At 40.6% G+C, this 15,576-nt stretch overlaps 1 protein-coding gene across 1 annotated transcript in view; it reads right to left on the reverse strand.

Moving 5' to 3' along the window:
* PDHX (pyruvate dehydrogenase complex component X) overlaps window positions 1-15,576 on the reverse strand; it is a 67,468-nt gene that overhangs the window by 23,529 nt on the left and 28,363 nt on the right. The window contains exons 4-5 of the mRNA XM_029060086.2: window positions 4,977-5,173; window positions 1,470-1,568 (exon numbers count right to left, since the gene is read on the reverse strand). Of these exons, the coding sequence (XP_028915919.1) occupies window positions 1,470-1,568; window positions 4,977-5,173 (296 nt within the window). The remainder of the gene's footprint in view (window positions 1-1,469; window positions 1,569-4,976; window positions 5,174-15,576) is intronic.

The raw sequence follows: 15,576 nt of genomic DNA on the forward strand, positions 1-15,576 counted from the left end.
TATGAAGATGTTAATTCCCCTATGCCTTACTTTCTTGCCATTTGTTATCACATTAATGACCCTTTAAAATAGGGTAATAAACCTGATTGTCCCAAAAGAGTAAAAAACAAGTGGATACCTATTGGATTGCAATATGACTGCAATTTTCTATGTGTATATATCTGCCTACTTTAAACCAAGGAGAAATATTTTATTTAAACCAGAGCAAATAGAAGAGAAGCGGCGTGACCTAATGGATACAGCACAGGCCTGGGATCACAAAGACCTATGTTCTAATCTTGATTCTGCTGCCTAACCCTAGGCAAGTCACTTAACTTCTCTTTGCCTTAGTTACCTCATCTGTTAAATGGGGATTAATACTGTGAGCCCCATGAGGAATATGGACTGCGTTCCAACCGATTAGCCATCAATCATCAATCAACAATCATCAATCATCAACCATCAATCTATCTACCCCAGCACTTAGTTCAGTGCTTAAGCACAGAGTAAATGTTTAAATACCATAAAAAAGAGTCTTCCAAGACTCCCATTACTGTTTTAGGGGGTTAGTTTTTACCTTTTAAGATGAACTGGCTTGAGCTGGCAAATTTAAAATATTTTGGAAAGTATTAGGATCATATGTGAGCCCGTCGTTTGGACTGTGAGCCCGTTATTGGGCAGGGATTGTCTCTGTTGTCAAACTGTACATTCCAAGTGCTTAGTACAGTACTCCGTACATATTAAATGCTCAATAAATACTACTTACTTATGAATATGTAAAAACCAACATTTTCCTCAAGGGAGATCACTTGAACCACACTTTTAGTGCTCTCCTGAATCATCCACATAGAATATTTTTATAGCTGATATGACAACGAAGAGCTAAAGAATCCTTTTGATTTCCTCCACATTTCAATATCAAGTTCTTCATATTGCTAAGTATCTGGAGCAAATCAACTACACTTAAATTTTCTAAATGAAATGCAACTTCATTTTTCTCTAGGTTATTCTATTATTTTACTGCCCTTTCAGAAATTCTGAATGACCCCAAAATGTGAGGGGAGAACCAGAAAGTGGGAGGAATCCTCTGGTCAATTTTGAAATTACTGACAATTCAACAGAAATGATTTCCTGTGTTTCTGAAACAAAAATGTCACACGGCTCTTTCACTGTTCTTAATACAAACCCAAAACAACACCATGACAGAGTGTCACTGTTCTGCACTGTAATCTTTACCAGTTGGCTCCGATGCCCTAAATCCGGTTCAGTTACTAAAATAGAGTTCTTCTTTGGGGAACAATACTACTGTTTAGAAAAAAATCATGACCTATTAGTACAATAATCCTTATATCCTGTCAGACGTAATTAAACATACAAAAGACTAATGAATTCTGACAATTCACTGTGTATTTTTCAATTGCATATTCTGGGCAGGTTTGTTTTAAGGAACAGATGATCATGATAAACGCATTTGGCAAGTGCAAACATACTCTTTCGTGAATATTCCCCGGGGCCCTGAGGGGCTGCTCTGGCTGGCATCAAGTCCATGTTTCTCCAGGATGTTACGAGCAGCAGGACTTAAACGGAACCTGAGTAGGAAAACAAGGACAGTGACAGATCAGTCGATCACTCGTATTTACTGAACGCTTACTGTGTGCAAAGCATTGTATTAAGGGCTTGGGAGAGTTCAATATAACAGAGTTTGTAGACACATTTCCTGCCCATGAGCTTACAGTCTAGAGGGGGAGACAGACACTGATATAAATAAATTATGAATGTGTACATCAGTGCTCTGGGGCTGAGGAAGGGTGAAGAAAGGGTGCAAATTCAAGTGCAAAGACATATCTCAACTAACTCAAGGGTTAAGTAGAGCAATCTAAATCTTTGTGATTTTGTTGATTCCATGTGACAACAGGTAACTTCTAATGTCAAACTTTCTCATTCGAGTCAAGCTAATATCCATCGTTTTGCTGCAAAAGTATCTCTGCAATACCACTTCATTTCAAAATATCCTTTTAATAAAAGAACATTTACTACTAGGACAAAGATCTGTATTTTACGAGGATATCAAAGCAACTAAGAAGTCTATGACAGAGAAAAGCAAGAGTGACAGCCAGGGAGAAGGAGGAGAACATGGCCAGGAAAAAGGAGGATACAAAAATGTACTCGCCACACAGCCACACTCACAATGAATGGTATTCTTACCCACAATGATGGGCTCAATGAAAAACTGATTGAAAAAACATCAGTGACTAAAGTAAAGTGTTACAGAACATCCCACAGCTGCCACTAATGCTCCTGGGAAATGGGACAGTCAGTACATGGGTGATAGGTGTAACTTTGCCTACTTTTCCCTACTACTGACACCCCTATCTTCCCTATCTCTTGCTTTCCTTCTTTGACCCTTTACCCTACCTTCTGACTGACCAATTCCCCACTTCCCTACAGTTTTATGTAGCAAATTATGTACCTAGCAGCAAAGATAGCTGGTGGTGGTAGTGGGAGTTGTTACTGTTGGTTCCACCATGGAGGGTACCTTTTTCAATAAAGTATTGAAAATCTGTAACTGCATGAATGAATGTGTGTGGGTGCGTTGTGGGGAAGGAGATGAGAGAAACAGAAGTGGGAGGGGGAGTGAGAGAAGGAGGAAGAGAAAAGAAAAGCGGTGTGGGGGGACTGTCTTTTTCTATTGCCATCTGTCTGTCTTCTAGGGTCCCCATATGGTATTTCAATCAGTGGACATCAAGGAGAGTGCTAAACAATATGGGGCCTGCTGGTTTGCTACTAGAGGGAGTTTAAAGGAGATAGTCTGGGCGGGAAGGAAGGGTATGAGGAATGCAAGAAACAGGAGCTAGATAGCTTTTGCACTGAAGAAGTTGAAACACTGGAGAAACTGAGAGAATATGTAAATAATAACCATCAAAGGAGCATCAGGCTGGAGAATCAGAAGACATGCCAACCAATTCTCTGTATTGAGCAAATCAAATATCTAAAACTGCACAGAGCACACATATACCTAGAAGAGATTTCTGAGCCTCCTTGGGCAGCCAATTCCAGGGTTTAATTCCCGGTATGTCTAACAATTCTTTTCAAAGCAATGTAAATATGTTATCTCCTGTTGGGTCCTCTGAGGAATTGAAGAATAACTGCTCATACCCTTCTCACAAAAAAGGAATAAAAAAAGACAACCTTCTAAGTCTCACTTTCCTCACAGGACTCATTTCCATTCATTTAATCAACACTGGTGTTTTTCTCTCGACCCTCTTGTTGTGGCCAGAGAACATGTCTGCCACCTCTGTTATACTGCATTCTTCCAAGCACTTAGTATAGCGCTTTGTACAGAGTAAGTGATCAATAAATGCCGCTGAATGAAGTTTCTTAACATTCCTTTTAAGCCGTGGAGACAAAACTGAACTACTCCAATAAGAACTAGACTAATGCTGAATATATAGCATATAGATTATACTCTATGCCTGAAGCTACACCTCTAGTGACACAGCTCATTACCATTAAGTTGGAGCCTTTAAACAATTACTATATTGCTGATTCATAGCTTATATTCCATCACAACAACCAGATCTTTCTGCCATGACTTAGTCAATGAGGCCTCTCCTAATACCTACACTGCTCTTTTTCGGCACTAGACATTATTCCTTAGGACCAATACCCTGATATGGATGGCTCAATATCTTTTTAATCAAAGCAGAAACATGAAAAAAATTGAAGGGAACTGTAAAATTTACTCATTTGGGTCTATGGCTAAAATACTGGGAAGCACTATTCTAGCATTTTTCTACAGGATTGATATTTTAAATGAAGGAACGAACTTTGGTATTTTATTTAACAAAAATAGAAATGGCATTAGAACTTACAAGAAGCATGTGTCACCAAAGAAAGTTGGCAAGAACTCAGTTTATGCTCCATGTGGTAAATGCATATGCCAAACAACAAATCAAAGAATGTGAATCAATTAAGCACCTATGTGTTAAGCACTGTTCTAAATGCTGGGGCAGATACAAGTTAATCAAGTTGGACCCAATCCCTCTCCCACATGGGGCACACAGTGTAAATAGGAGGGACAATAGTCATTTAATCCCCATTTTACATTTGAGGAAACTGAGGCACAGAGAAGTTAAGTCACTTACCCAAGGTCATACAGCAAGCAATTGGCAGAGATGGGATTAGAACGCAGGTATTCCAACTCCATGGCCCTTGGTCTAGGCCATGCTGCTTCTTGACTTTATTGTAAATGTTCTCAGCCATTAGCCCATGCCACTAACTTAATTTTGTTATAGACGGACAAGCGATTGGAATTTGGAATCATTTGCCCAAACAACCTCTTCTTTAACGTAAGGTCCAAAGGCCTGAATTTTGCTCCTGGTTTTTTTTTTGGGGGGGGGGGGGCATTTGGCTGCCTCATTCATTACTGTTTAACCAAATTGAATCATTCACCAATTTAGGGCTCAAGACTCAAACTGTAAAATGGGGTGTGTGTTATCCACCTTGTAGCATCCTCTTGCCATAAATATTGTCTATATTGTGGCAATAAGGCCCCTGGGGGACAGGGACTATATCTAATTCCCACCTGCGAATTTTTTCCCACCATTTAGTACACAGAAAGCACTTATAATTACTATTACTACCATTATAGAGCACTGGCCTTGGAATCAGAAGGAACTGGGTTCTAATCCAGGCTCAGCCACTTGTCTGTTATGTGACCTTGGGCAAGTCACTTAACTTCTCTATGCCTCAGCTACCTTCCTGTTAAAATGGCGATTAAGACTGTGAGCCCCATGTGGGACAGGGACTGTGTTCAACATGACTTGCTTGTATCCACAGCGTGGAGCACAGTGCCTGGAATACAGTAAGCGCTTAACAAATACCACCATTAGGCATTTATAAAGAATTGAGCTCTTCAAAAAGGAGTATAAAATCCATAAAAATCCATAAAATACAATGCATTATTGGTAAAAGCCTTAAATTAACTTGACACTCACTGCAGTTTTCCATGTGCTTGCTCCTGCTTCACAGAGACAGGAACCTCTGGAATGGTGGGAGTTAATGGCACAGCTGGTTGTGGTGATTTTGGAGGCCCGACATCCTTGGGAATTTCTACTTGCTTCCAATCTTCTCCTTCTTCTACCATCAAAGCAATCAGTGCTCCCAGTCGAATGCCTTTACTTCCTTCTTCTACCTGGATTGTTAATGGAGAAAAAGTGAAATGTGAGCAGATGATTCTACAGAGGCATGAAACATGGAAGTTTTGGCCCAGCATCAAAATGCATTCAGAAAATGAGGATGATGATGTTGGTATTTGTTAAGCGCTTACTATGTGCAGAGCACTGTTCTAAGCGCTGGGGTAGACACAGGGGAATCAGGTTGTCCCACATGGGGCTCACAGTCAATCCCCATTTTACAGATGAGGTAACTGAGGCACAGAGAAGTTAAGTGACTTGCCCACAGTCACACAGCTGACAAGTGGCAGAGCCGGCATTCGAACTCATGACCTCTGACTCCAAAGCCCGTGCTCTTTCCACTGAACCACGCTGCTTTTAAATATCCATTCTGAAAGGTAGCATAATAAAAAAAAGATTTAGGTCAAAAAAGATTAGAAAGTGGATGTGTTAACGGAGGAGTTAAAAAAACCACACAATAGGGTCTGGATGTCAACTGTCATAGCAGGAGCTCAAACACACTGGAAAAAAAAGTTTTTTTTAAAGACGTTCTCTGCTTCTGAGCAAACAGCTACCAAGGTTCCTCAATACTGTTAAGCAATTCCTATGCCTCACAGCCAAACTAGACCCTAAAGTCAACAATTCTGGAACTTTTTCTTGTGGAAAAAAAGTCCTCACTATATGACTGAAACTGAGTGAAACAGTGATGGCCACTTGTATACCTTAGTAAAAAGCAAATTAACACAATATAATTTCAACTTCAGTAATGCTTATCCTCTTTCTTGGGAAGAAGCATGGCCTAGTGGATAGAGCATGGGCCTGGGCGTCAGAAGGACCTGGGTTCTAATCCCTGCTCCACCACTTGTCTACCCTGTGACTTTAGGCAAGTCATTTAACTTCTCGGTGCCTCACTTACCACAATTGTAAAATGGGGACTGACGGGATAGGGATTGGGTCCAAGTATCTAGCCCAGTGCTTAGAACAGTGCTTGACACATAGCTAGGGATTGGGTTCAAGTATCTACCCCAGTGCTTAAAACAGTGCTTGACACATAGCAAGAGCTAATAAATACCACCATTACTGAAAAACATGGGAAATCCCTTCACAAGATGAAATTTCTGAAGGTCCTCAGCCACACTTCTTCTTTTCCTCACCCAATTTTTGCTCAAGTAGCATTTTTTTGGTAACACACTGTGGTTAAAAAGAATCTCACCTAACTAAGGTAGCAGGGAATCTAGCACCATCAGGAGGCAGGAACGAAACAAACCATTTGCTGTTTTCCACTTGACTCAAATTTTAAAAACACAGACAAGTAAATATAACAGAAAGATATGGCTAAATTCAGGACAGAAGTAGAGCTATAACCACATACATATGGATATACACAAAGACAGAGAAGATACAAAGACCCAAACACCTACACAAAGATCACATCTAAATATGATCCAATTTAAAACTGTTTATTTGTTTTGGTGAAATTTCACTGAATTTACAATCTGCCTTCATTTAAAGTAGTTTCAATTTAAAGCATATTGGGATTCCCTTCCTACCAACATACTGTGTTGCTGCTAAAGCAGAACACTTTCTCTAATTTGCTCAACCTCCTGAAAGTTGGAAACACTATCCTAACATCTGGGTGGTATTGTCAGGGTTTGGTACAGGTGAAGGAGAGTAACTTGGCACCTGAAGAGAATTAGGAGGGTTTGGACCTGTCTTGGCTACTCCCCTCTCCCGGGCTGGAGGGCCACCAGACAGCTTTTTAACAAATCCTGGGGAAGTGGGCTGGACATCTGGGTTTTGTCTGGGCACCTCCGATCTCACTCCAATTCCCACCCGCTCCTCACCTACTAAAACCCTGGGTAGGGAGAAAGAAAAAATGAAATCATTCATTTATTTATTCAATCGTATTTATTGAGCATTTACTATGTGCAGATCACTGCACTAAGCGCTTGGAATGTACAATTCGGCAACAGATAGAGACAATCTCTGCCCAACAATGGGCTCACAGTCTAAAAGGGGGAGACAGACAGCAAAACAAAACAAGCAGACATCAATACCACCAAAACAGAGAAATACAATCAGAGATATATACACATCATTAATAAAATAGAGTAACAAATCATATATACAAATATATGCAAGTGCTGTGGGGAGGGGAAGGGGGTAGAGAAGAGGGAGGGAGTAGGGGCAATGGGGAGGAAAGGAGGGGGAGAGGGAAAGGGAGGGCTCAGTCTGAGAAGGCCTCTTGAAGGAGGTGAGCTCTCAGTAGGGCTTTGAAGAGGGGAAGAGAATTAGTTTGGTAGATGTGAGGAAGGAGGGCATTCCAGGTCAGTGCATGGGCCAGGGGTCAACAGTGGGACAGGGGAGAACGAGCACAATGAGGAGGTTAGTGGTAGAGTAGCGGACTGTATGGGGAGGGCTGTAGAAGGAGAGAAGGGAGGTGAGGTAGGAGGGGGCAAGGTGATGGGGAGCTTTGAAGCCAAGAGTGAGGAGTTTTGGCTTATGTGAAAGTTGATAGGTAACCACTGGAGGCTTTTGAGGAGGGGAGTGACATGCCCAGAGTGTTTCTGTAGAAAGATCATCCGGGCAGAGGAGTGAAGTATAGACTGAAGTGGAGAGAGACAGGAGGATGGGAGATCTAAGCGCTTAACAAATACCAACATTATTATTATTATTATATCAGAGAAGAGGCTGATGCAATAATCCAGTCATGATATTATGAGAGATTGTACCAGCAAGACAGTAGTTTGGATGGAGAGGAAAGGGTGGATCTTGGCGATGTTGTGAAGGTGAGACTGGCAGGTTTTGGTGACAGATTGGATGTGCGGGGTGAAAGAGAGACCAGAGTCAAGGATGACACCAAAGTTGCCGGCTTGTGAGACGAGAAGGATGGTAGTGCAGTCCACAGTGATGGGAAAGTCAGGGAGAGGACGGGGTTTGGGAGGGGTGATACGGAGCTCAGTCTTGGACATGTTGAGTTTTAGGTGGCGGGCAGACATCCAGGAGAGATGTTCTGAAGCAGCAGGAGATATGAGCCTGGAGGGAGGAAGAGAGAACAGGGGAGGAGATGTAGATTGGGTGTCATCTGTGAAGAGATGATAATTGAAGCAAATAGTGGGAGCGAATGAGTGCACCCAAGGAGTGAGTATAGACGGAGAAGGGGACCAAGAACTGACCCTTGAGGAACTCCTACAGTTAGGGGATGGGAGGGGGAGAAGGAGTCCGCAAAAGAGACCGAGAATGATCAGCCAGAGAGATAAGAGTAGAACCAGGAGAGGACGGAGTCTGTGAAGCCAAGGTTGGATAATGTGTTGAGGAGAAGGGGATGGTCGACAGTGTCAAAGGCAGTTGAGAGGTCGAGGAGGATTAGGATAGAGTAGGAGACATCTGATTTGGCAAGAAGGAGGCCACTAGTGACCTTTGAGAGGGCAGTTTCAGTGGAGTGGAGGGGACCGAAGCCAGATTGGAGGGGGTCCAGTAGAGCATTGGAGTTGAGGAATTTGAGGCCGCGAGTGTAGACGCTCATTCTAGGAGTTTGGAAAAGTAGGGTAGGAGGGGGATAGGGCGATAACTGGAAGGGGCATTGGGGTCAAGAGAAGGGATTTTTAGGATGGGGGAGACATGGGCATGTTTGAAGGCAGAGGGGAAGAAGAGGTTAGAGAGTGAGTGGTTAAAGATGGAAGTTAAGGAGGGGAGGAGGGAAAGGAATGATATTTCTATGAGTAGGAACGAGGTTCAAAATACAGGTGGAGGGGATGACACTTGTGACGAGGGAGGAGCTCTCCTCTGAAGATACTGCTGGGGAGGACGGGAAGGTAGAGGCCATGGTTGAGAGTCGGGGGGATGGAGAAGGGGGTAGGATGACTTTGGGGAGCTCAGACTGGATGTGTTAATTTTCCTAATGAAGTAGGTGGTTAGATCATTGGGGGTGAGGGATGGAGGAGGGGGAGGAACGGGGGCCTGAGGAGGGAGTCTTCCTTGTGGTTCCTAAATTAGGAGTGGTGTCCACCTCATATTGCCCTATGGTGCCTTGGTCATTAAGTGGATTCTCTCAAAACCCAGTTTGGGGTGTATCGCACCATGAGGTCTAGAGTGGCAGCGGGGCCAAATGACTCTGGGCCTGTTCCCTGGTCAAAATGGACTTACACCCTAGAGGAGATTTTTAAGATTTAAATGTCTAAATTCAGGGGTTTAGATTCAACGCAATGAACAGAGCAAAACTGGAGAGCTGAAAATGTATGAAAAAATTAAAAGTTAGTTTGAAATAATCCCAAATATTTGAAAAACCAAACTTGTTAAATCAGAATTATATGTGGTTAAAATGCTGATCTGAAATAATCCCCACTGGCAATCACACTTCTGTTCATTTGCTTTTTAACTGCATCTTACATACTACAAAATCCTTTTGGCCTTCCAATTTTACAAAGTCTGCTCATTTTTCTACACTTCAGCTAATTTCATGGAAAGGTCAATCTATTATTTCAAGATTACTTTTTCTTGTATTCGCCTCTTGAAAACAGATAAGTCACTTCAAAAGTGAAAGAAATTGCACAGAGTAGAAGGTTCAAATTACTAAACAGGTGAACTATGGAAACTTACTTGAACAAAAGAAACTAAATTCTGAACTTAGACTGAAAAGAATTAACATTATTGTGGAGAAGGGCAACTTAAAATTTTCAATTATCTAAACAAAGAGGATGTGGTGTGTACTGAAAAGAAGAAAATACACTTCTGATTTTTAATCTTATCTACTGATCTAAAATGTACTTCCTGAGCCCAGTCTAAAAACTGACATTTATGCTCTTGCTCATCAATATCTGTAATTTATTTATTTATATTACTGTCTCCCTTTCTAGACTGTAAGCTCATTGTGGGCAAGGAATGTGTCTGTTTATTGTTGCATTCTACTTTCCCAAGCAATTAGTACAGTGCATTGCACACAGTAAGTGCTCGATAAATACAATTGAATGAATGAAAGCACATTAGATCAAGTAAAATGCAATTATAAAACACGGTCATCTCAATCCCCCAATTTTAATTCAAATCCAGGAAGTGTTTTATATCATGGCTAGTGCCACTTCAGTAATTGCCAATTACAGCATTTACTTAACAACCCCCATTACATAAAGGGATAAAACCTCACATTATCTCCAAAATTAAGATTACAACCACCAAAATTCCTAAATACAATAACTGATTAATAATTGAGTTACTGTTTAAAGTGGCCCAATTAGCTGGCACAAATTTAAAATAAATAGAAAAGGTATTTAACCTAAGAGAGATGACTCAGTTTGGATTTAAAATTAAGGTACTATATTTCTAATTAAAATACAGTAACAACAGTCCAGATTCAGACATTGTAGGAGAGAATAAACAATATAAAAGTAAAGGAAATTACTATGGAGAAGATCTAACAAGATCTATCAAGACCTAAGACCTAGCTCTTCCAACTTGACTCAGGGCTAGAACAGAAACTTCATGAATACTCTGAGTCCAGAAAGAAATTATTTTCTACAAACTAATGTTTTTGGGGGAAATCTTTTTTATCCAAGTAGTGAAATGTAACCAAGATAGGGGCAACAGTGGCTCTGTAACAAGACCAAATTTTGAAGGCAAGTGCAACATCCCCAAAATTGCAGATGGTCTTTAGGAGGACAAAATGTATTTATCATGTATAATAATAATAATAACAATCATAATAGTATTTAACACTGAACTAAGTGCTGGGTTGGACACAGTCCCAGTCCCATATGGGATTCAGAGTCTTAGTCCCCATTTTACAGATGAGGAAACTGAGGCACAGAGGAGTAAAGTGACTTGCTCAAAGTCACACAGCAGACAATGGTGGAGTAGGAATTAGAAATCAGGTCCTTCTGACTCCCAGGCCTGTGCTTTATTCACTAGTCCATGCTGCTTTTCCCTATTTATAACCTGATTTCAATACTTGAGGTAATTTATCTACCTTGAAGAATGCCAAGGGATCTTTCCTCATCCAGAAGTGTTCATTTCTCTACCTCAAATTAACTTCTCGGGGAACTGGTTTAATTCTAGGGCTGAGAGAAAAGAGGTCCAATTTAGTAATGCACTTGCTCATATTTTAGAAGGCTACAAAGGGGGACCTCTTTCACCCTGAATGATGCCCTGCCTGTGGTACCCCAACTCCTGATTCCCAAATACTCTTTGATAAAGCTCTCTCATCACAACCATTGTGGGGATCTCCAAAGTAATCATTTAATTCTCATTATGTTCAGTCTCTGGTGGAAAGAATAATCATTCTAATTCACATGGGTTATTTATGTCTACACCTGACTAATGAGACTGATGTGAGGTCATCAAGATCTCCTGCAGCTTGGAAAAACATTTCTACAAGGGAAGGGCACTTCAGAGTTCTCAACTGGTTGCTTTTGCCGCTGGCTTGTTTCCATGTTATTGTAACAGGTGGAAGTTTCAAACTGATAAACACCTTAATCAGTCAATTGTATTAATTGAGTGCTTACTTAGTGCAGATCACTGTACTAAGCGCTTATATTTCATTATCCCTTCAAGTGGCATGATCCCTGGCCAAGGTACCCTAAAAATGCTTCATACTGCATTTTTTAAATGATTCAATGAGAAATAACTTTACTTTTTTTTTAATTCCCCTTCCTACTTGCCATCCCCTTGGTTCAAGTGGGAATAAAGCACTTACTTGCTGTGAGGGTCTTGAATGGTACATTTTTAATCACATTCTCAGAATAATGAAGCTAATGGTTAACATTCATTTCCTCAATATTTGTAACAATCTCTTGTGAGAGAATAGTAGATATATTTGATTTAGAAGTTCTTTCACAGACAGCAGGTGCTTTTTCAGAACTATTAAACGGCTTCCATTATCTGTTCAAATCTCAGTTCCATGTAGCAATGTGGCAGTTACGGCTGATGGATAAACTATAAATTTCATTTCAGATTAAATGTCACAGTCCTTAGCTATCCATTTATTCAAATATCTGAAGAAAATATTTACAGATTAAAATGGGCTTTGAATATTTTCCTATGGGACTGGAATCACCAATATTTTTCTTTCTATAGCCTCAGATCTTTTCTTCTTTAATAATTACAATAATTATGATATTTGTTAAGCACTTAGTGAGTCAATCATATTTACTGAGCACTTACTGTATGCAAAGTACTGTATTAAGCAATTGGGAGAGTTCAATATAACAGACACAGTCCCTGCCCACATTGAGCTTACAGTTTATATGCCAAGCACTGTTCTAAGCATGGGGGTGTCTACAAGGTTATCAGTTTGGACACAGTCCCTTTTCCACATTGAGCTCACAACCTAGGTAGGGGGAAGTAGGACTTAACCCCCCATTTTTACAGATGAGGAAACTAAAGCACAGAGCCGCATAGTCACTTGCCCAAGGTCACAAAGCAGAGAAGTGGAGGGGCCTGGATTAAAACCCAGGACCTTTGACTCCCCAGGCCCAGGGCCTTTCCACTAGGCCACGTTGCTTCTCTCACTTTGAGTCTCACCTCACCTCCTTTACCTGCAAAAGATTTTCTAGTTCACAAAATTCACATTCCTGACACCATAAAAATATGGCATAACGATAGAGACATCAAGCCTAGTAATCAAGTAGAATTTTTTACTATGGGCTTCTAAAGCTTCTACAACTAGTCCCGTCAACTGTTTTGCATCTGTGCGGTATTAAAAGGCCAGATGAATAGGTGCTGTTGCCCTAGGGACATTGTTAGCAATTCAAAATTCATGTCCAAGCAGCTGAGTGGAAAATGCTATCAAGAGAAAGGCCAGCAGCACTGCTTGTCAGAAACAAAAATGTAATGAAATGCAATTGGATTTATATATAGTAATTCAAATCACTTTGGTGTTCTGTTTCTGCAGGGTGCAGTATAAAGAAGAGCAAAATCATTAAAGAGTTTTGACCTAATATACAGTGATTTTCGGGCTAGCTATAAATGGGGATTTCATATTCAAAAATGTGAATTCTTCTGGCAACAATGACATGGGATTTAGCTGGTTGCACTTTTGGACATACTGTTACACACCGTGGAGGATGGGCCTAGCATTCAACATTGTGAAAAATTTTATGACAACTGGGTCCACAATCAGAAGTAACAAACAAGCCTTGGCCCAATCTCAAAGGCTTCTGAACCAAGAACCGACTCAAAGGAATCCATTACAGGCACTGGGGAACTTTCGTTCTGGTCAGGGAACGTCTGCCAACTATGTTGTTGTCTACTCTTCTAAATGCTTAATACAGTACTCTGCACAGAGCAGGCACTCAATAAATACCACTGATTGCTTGATAATGCAAATCTGTCTGTAATCAGTCTGCAAAGCGTTGAAATAGGCGAGTACAACTGGTCAAGTTTTCCTCTAAAGTGAGCTTTTGCAATAACATTACGTTCATATAACAAGAGAACTTGGAGTGGCGAATGGTCAGGTCTAGAAAAGTGGTTTTGGTCTCCTATTTTTAAACAGAAAGTGGAGAAAGAATGACAAAAAGCATTAGGTCGTAGTAAAGTGGTGTAACATTCCACATACTATCTTTACTTTAAGAAACCATAAAAAACTGACACAATCTGGAGAAAAGATGACAGCAGGGAACTATAATAACTGACTTTAAATATAATATGAAGGAGAATTTTTTGAGGCTGAAGTCCAGATTTAGAGACAGTAGTTTAAGATAATTACATTGTAGCAAGGAGAATGTGGGCTAAACTTTTTGATAGGGTAATAAGCACTGGAATCTGCTACACTTGAAATTCTGCTCCTGGAAATTTTGAAAATAAGACTAAAGCCATCTCGTGCCTCTTTTTCCGTATTTTACAGTGGATCCAGTGAGGAATGACAGATGGGTTTTGGCCTCGAAGTTGGAGGCAGTTAGAACCTGACCCCCAAAATTAGAGTGACATTGGGCCTTATAAGGAAGAATATGCCCCCTCTCATTGCTACCAGTAATGCACCTGCTACAGATGCCATTACCCGCCATTTTGGGAACAACTAACTTTCTAAACCAAATCATTGGCTCCATCTTTAAATTCATTCTTGACACCCTGAGATCACCTTACTGACAGAGACCATTTCAGGGTTTTCCACTTTCTTGCCCTTTGTTACCACAGTGAAAAGTCTCAGGGCATTTGCCAGAGTCCAGGCAGGTGCTTCTCTCTGTGTGGGGAAAGAAATGAGGGACCACCAGCATTTATCTACTGGACCAAAGTCATTCAGTGAATCGTATTCCCTAAGCACTTACTATGTGCACAGCACTGTACTAAGCACTTGGAAGAATATGATGTAACAACATAACAATCGCTGCCTGCAATGAGAAAGTCTGGATCAAACTCTGCACAAAGATGGCAATCCACAGCAAAGACATCTGCCTGTACTAGATTAACCTAATGTGTTCACACTCTACCATATAAAATTATCAGAAAAAGTATTACCTGCCAGCCTCATTTCAGTTATATTGGTCCCAAGACAGGTATTGCCAGAGTTGCTAAGGGACAGAATCCACGATACTTTTTCAAACCCTAGTTAGGTTTGCCCCATGGAGAGATCCCACATATGAGTAATAATATGAGAAATAAGTCTTATTGAGGTTCAGTAATCAATCAATGGTATTTATTGACCCCTTATTACATGCAGAGCACTGTACTAATAAGATGAAAAATAACCTCATGGGACTGTTGTTAGAAAGGCCTGTATTGTTATTCTGCACATCACCTAATTACAATAATAATAATAATAATGTTGGTATTTGTTAAGCGCTTACTATGTGCCGAGCACTGTTCTAAGCGCTGGGGTAGACACAGGGGAATCAGGTTGTCCCACGTGGGGCTCACAGTCTTCATCTCCATTTTACAGATGAGGTAACTGAGGCACCGAGAAGTTAAGTGACTTGCCCAAAGTCACACAGCTGACATGTGGCCGAGCAGGGATTACAGGGAATTACAGGGAACACATAGGGATCATTAAACAAGCCATTACAACTGTCATACCACCTTTAAAAAAATATGAATTGGCAGTGGTACCTGAAAATAAAGAGACTTTTTAAACTCTGCCACGATGTTTAAAAAATAAAAATTATGCAACTTCCAAGAGACTTAAGTAGCCAAAGGTTTAGAGCCAACAGATCTGAACCAGAGCAGGTAGCTTTCCTTATATTTAGATGAGGTACAGTCAAATTCAAAGATAAAAATAATTCATATCTCTTGGTAATAATTTGCTCTGATTTAATGTAGTACTGTTCTGAAAATTTTGAGTGTGCTTTGAGTATTGGTAATTCAGTCAAAAAGGGACTGTGAAAACAACGGCTTTCTCATTAGGAATAAATTTGTCCTAGTCACTGTCACCAGGGATCGATTCACAGATATCTGAGTACCTTCCCAGACCCACCTACTCACTTGCTGTATCTACTGC

The sequence above is a fragment of the Ornithorhynchus anatinus genome, chromosome 3 (assembly GCF_004115215.2).
Source record: "Ornithorhynchus anatinus isolate Pmale09 chromosome 3, mOrnAna1.pri.v4, whole genome shotgun sequence".
NCBI classification, from domain to species: domain Eukaryota; kingdom Metazoa; phylum Chordata; class Mammalia; order Monotremata; family Ornithorhynchidae; genus Ornithorhynchus; species Ornithorhynchus anatinus.